Source organism: Lipotes vexillifer, unplaced genomic scaffold (assembly GCF_000442215.2).
Source record: "Lipotes vexillifer unplaced genomic scaffold, Lipotes_vexillifer_v1.1 scaffold1285, whole genome shotgun sequence".
Classification (NCBI taxonomy): Eukaryota; Metazoa; Chordata; class Mammalia; order Artiodactyla; family Lipotidae; genus Lipotes; species Lipotes vexillifer.
The window spans coordinates 806,455-811,042 of NW_006796211.1; the positions used below are offsets into that span (position 1 = coordinate 806,455).

The 4,588-nt window shown below is 45.7% G+C and overlaps 2 protein-coding genes across 2 annotated transcripts in view; one reads left to right on the forward strand and one right to left on the reverse strand.

The window, feature by feature from the left end:
* Positions 1-3,739, reverse strand: part of RBM18 (RNA binding motif protein 18) — a 19,891-nt gene extending 16,152 nt beyond the window's left edge. The window contains exons 1-2 of the mRNA XM_007468363.1: positions 3,642-3,739; positions 828-956 (exon numbers count right to left, since the gene is read on the reverse strand). Coding sequence (XP_007468425.1) covers positions 828-940 — 113 coding nt within the window. The 5' untranslated portion in view covers positions 941-956; positions 3,642-3,739. The remainder of the gene's footprint in view (positions 1-827; positions 957-3,641) is intronic.
* The window catches only part of MRRF (mitochondrial ribosome recycling factor), a 54,954-nt gene continuing 53,898 nt past the window's right edge, over positions 3,533-4,588 (forward strand). Inside the window, exon 1 of the mRNA XM_007468361.1 lies at positions 3,533-3,865. Within this exon, the coding sequence (XP_007468423.1) occupies positions 3,672-3,865 (194 nt within the window). The 5' untranslated portion in view covers positions 3,533-3,671. The remainder of the gene's footprint in view (positions 3,866-4,588) is intronic.

Below are 4,588 nucleotides of genomic sequence, written 5' to 3' on the forward strand. Positions count from 1 at the left end.
AAAGAGTGGGGAGTCAAGACAATTCAATTAGCTTTGTCACCATGGACAAGGCACTTCTATCTCTTGGGCTTCAGTTTCCTCTGCTGTAGGATAAAACAGATGGAATATATCAGAGTCTTTCAAGGGTGCTCCACGAGTCCTGTAAGTGATTGCCAAAGAAAGGGTGACTGTGGCCCAAAGGCACTGGGTACACCTTGTCCTCCCTTTAATCAGAGCAACTCTGAGCTTTTATTTTATATCTAGGTTCTGTACTTTAATAAAGACAAGGCTCCTCAGATTTAGAAACTTTGAAAACTGCCTAGCATGGCACTTGGCATGGAGTAGGCACTCAAATCATTTAATGAATGAATGAAAACCAAAGTGAATGGCGTATCTCTAAGATTCCTTCTGACTTTCCTTGGTTCCATGGCTGCTTAACATGAATTAGAGTCAAGTGGTACCTCTCTGCCTTTTTGTGAAAACACTGATACTTCTTCTGTTTGTTCCTTCATTTTGGGGAACGAAAGTATGCCCATGGCTGGCTTTAGTAAATAATTTCCTAGTCACTGGGTACGAGGATTCGAAATAGTTGAAAATTAGGAGAACATCTTAGGCAAGCAGGAAAAAGGGTTTAAAGGGTATCCAAGTCTGTGTCTATGCAGTAGAAGAGTCCAAATGTAAGAAAAATGACAAGATGACACGCTAAAACAACATATTCCCTTCAAAGATAATTAAAACATAAATAAAAGGGCCAAAATATAGCCTATATCCCTTGAAAATTCTTCTGAACATCCTCACCACAAGCATCCCAATTTTGTAGGTAATGAATTAAAATATATTAGACTCACTCTGTGATTTTGGGGTCCAGGTTGCCAATCCATAACCGGTGACCTTCCTGTAGGGAACCCTCTGAAAGGATGGACGCATTCTCCAGGGGAAGAGTTTTGGTTTCTGCTTCCATCAATCTCTACGAAATACTAAAGGAAATGTGAATATTCAGACAGGAAAGGAACAACATGTTGTGAACATGAGACTTCAAATTCAATTCAACAAACATTTATTCAAGGAGGGCATGCCCTGGGCAGTCCTTCAAAGGCTTCAGTTATTCCACAAACAGGGCCCCAGCACCAGTTCCCTTGGGACAGCTCCTCCGGCAGCCAGAGAGCAAAGGCTTCCATTTAAGGTGAAAGGGGTGTGGTTCTCTGTGTAGAAACTAGTTTTTCTCTTCTGAAGCCAGAGGCTGACTGGGCAGGAGGCCAAAGTCTCTACTACTACATGATACTCCAGTTCAACAACCGCCACCCAAAATAAGCCTTGGAAACCAACAGAAAGTGAGTCTTAATGACACTTAAGGGTATGGGTGGGGAAGAACAATAGTAAGTAATCAATTAGCTATTATCATGTCTAATATTTTGGGAGACACTGGGAAGAAGAGACTAACTTGCTCCGTAGTTATTCCAGTTCCATTATTTACTAGTTCTGTAATGGTGGGCAAGTTACTTAACCACTCTGTGTCTCAGTTTCCTCATTTGTAAAATAGGGGTAATAAAGAGCTATGCAGATTCACTGAGTTAATACACCAAAAACATTAAGAACAATAAATGCATGGCACCTAAGAAGCATTCAATTAATTTTAGCTTAAACTATTACCGACTTAGTTCCTGAAACGTCTCATATCACAGCCACAAAAGGAGGATGAGGGTTACGATGGAGACAGTAATGTAAAGACCAAAAACCTTGCGGTCAGAAGGCCTGGTTTCAAATTTTGGCATTTCCATTGGAAGTCACTTCACTCTTGGCTTCAGTCTCCTCACCTCTACATAATAAACCTTGCCCTGCTTATAACTTAGAGCTGCTGAGAAGACCAAAAATGACACAACAGATGTAAAATAAAGCTTTAATGTATGATGTGGTAGAGGAAGAAAAATAAAAGGGCTGGGAAGACGGCAGGCTGTGACAGACTTTAGAACTCCCTGCTAGAGAAAACATGTCCTGTAAAACCAGAAGTGCCTCCGAGATCAGTGCTGCAGGAACTGTGTCTTAATAACAACAGCTGATACACTGAACACTGCCATTACCTCTTATTCAACTCAGCACAGCTTATACAGGCTAGCACATAGCAGCCCCTAAGGTAATTGTTTGTTAAATGTGTTTATCTACCTCCACACATGAGGGTATTTTTCTTGCTCTCTCATTCACATGTTCAATCTGTTCCATAATGTGAGACAAGCGACTAATAACTGCTAAGCCCTGGGCTATGTGCTGAAAATAGAGAGATGAACAAGCCATAGCTCTCGCTCCTACTTCCTGGGAGAAAGGTAAAACAGGCATAACTAGAATCCCAGGTGTGGAAACTGGAGAGGTGAAATATTTTGTCCTTTCCTCCTTTCCTTTCCTTCTACTTACAGATCATTCATTCAAAAACTTTTTATAGAGCCTCTATTTTCCAGGCAGTGTCTAGATACTGGGGACAGAGCAGTGAACAAGCAAGGTCTCTGCCCTCTGGATGCTTATATTTGGAAGAGGGGCGGGACAAGACAAAAGGAAAATAAATAATCAAGATGTAATCTGTGATAAGTGCCGCAAACACAGTTAAGCAAGGGGATTTGACAAAGTCTAGGGATGGGCTACTTTAGAATTAGTGGAAAGGGAAGACCTATAGGAGATGACATTTGAGATGAGACTTGAACGATAAAACCTTCTGATACTAATACCAACAGGAAGTAGTATCACACGAGGGAACCATTTTTAGTGGGAAGAGTGCAGGATATGGGGCCAAAAGAGAGGCACTCAAATCCTGGCTTTTGCACCCAGTTATTTTGTGACTTTAGAAAGTCATGATTGCCCCTTAAGTGTCCCCTCCTCAGAAAAGCTTTCCCTAATAGAGCAGAGCATCTTGTTAGTCTCTATGACAGCTACCTTTTTCTTTCCACATAATACCAGCTCAATGTATCACATACTATTTTATCTTCTGTTTCCCTCACTAGAATGTAAGTTACTGGAGGGTAGGGCCTTACCTATTTTGATGATTCTATTCCTGGCACTTAGTACACTGCCTAGCTCCTGGCTGGTACTCAGTATTTACTGAATGAATGAATGAAACAAGCCACTTCCCCACTCGGAACCTCAGTTTCTTCCTCCTTCCTACAAAGGGCATAATTATCCCTATCTCAAGGGTTGTTATAATGCTTAAACATTACAATACACGTGACAGCTCGGCACAGCACTTTTTGAGGAACGGTAAAGTGTGGTAAGTGATCAAGATGCCATATGACAATCAAAATCCTTTGGGTTCGCAATGGCGACAACCTCTTATATTCACAGAATTCACAAAACGCTCCCGCCCACCCCCCCTCCCCCGCTGAGCTACAACGACCCTGGAAGCCACGAACAGTCATTTGGGGAAACTGAGGAGCAGAGAAGCAGGCGCTTGTTCCTAAAAGCTAACGGTAACGGTGGGGTCAAGCCTGGAATCCCGGCTTCCCGATCCCTGGCCGCGAATTCCCAGATGCGATGGGTCATTACTCGGATTGTTATTTCCGGGCCAGCAGCGGGACAATCCGGGGCGGGGCCTGAGAAGCCGTCTCTCTAGGGCAGCCTCCTGTGGGAGCCCCTCGCGGGGCCGGCGCTAAGATGCAGAGGCGCGTCGCGGCCGGACTCACCTCGTCACCTCGGCGTAGTCCCCTCGGCTCATGCCCCCAAAGCAAAGCCCCGACTCCACGGTCAGACAACCCTCTAGACGCGTCCACTTCAGCGCCGCCAGCTGCCAGGCCACCCGTGACGCACTACGCCTGCGCCGCCGCCCCGCCCCCGTGACGTCACGACGCCCGCGCCGCCGCCGTCGCTGCGGTTGTGCGAGTCTTCCTGGTAGACTGGGCGCTAGCTGGTGAGTGGCCTCGGCACGGCCTCGAGGCGCGCGCGGGGCCCGGGTGCCAGGGATCTCTACTCAAGGACCTCTGGGGGACTGAACACCCGGACGTGTTCCATTCGAATCCGGCTTGACCTTTACGGCTGGGGGCGGGATCTGCTGATCTGAGCGAGTCTGGGGGCGGGGCTCATCTCATCAGCTAGGAACTTCCAGGGTGAGAGGCGGGGCTTACTAAATAGGGACAGCTACTTAGTAGCTTGCCACCTGGCTGGAGCATTTAATTTTCATAACAATCTTTTGGGGGTAGGGTTTTTTTTTTAATAGAATTAAGTCCAGACCCTTTATTTATTTATTTTGGCCGCGTGGCATGAGGGATCTTAGTTCCCCAACCAAGTATCGAACGCACGCCCCTTACTCCCAGGGGAGTAGGTATTTTTAATCCCCCATGCTGGAGAAAGGGAAGCTCAGAGAAATAACTCCATCAGGGTCACGTGGCTAGTGAGTGATGGCGCCCAAATTCCAAAGCCTCAACTTTTAACCATTACTCTGTGCGGCCCAGTGGCAAAACAGTTGTCACTTGAATAGCCCTTCTGTATTTACAGAGTGCTTCTGCAGCTCTTATCTTATTCGATCGTCCTGATAACCCTGATAAATATTGTCATCTACAGATGAAATTGAGGCCCAGAGATTTTGACCTATCGAAGGTCACATACCTAGGAAGTGATGGAACCAGCACTCTTT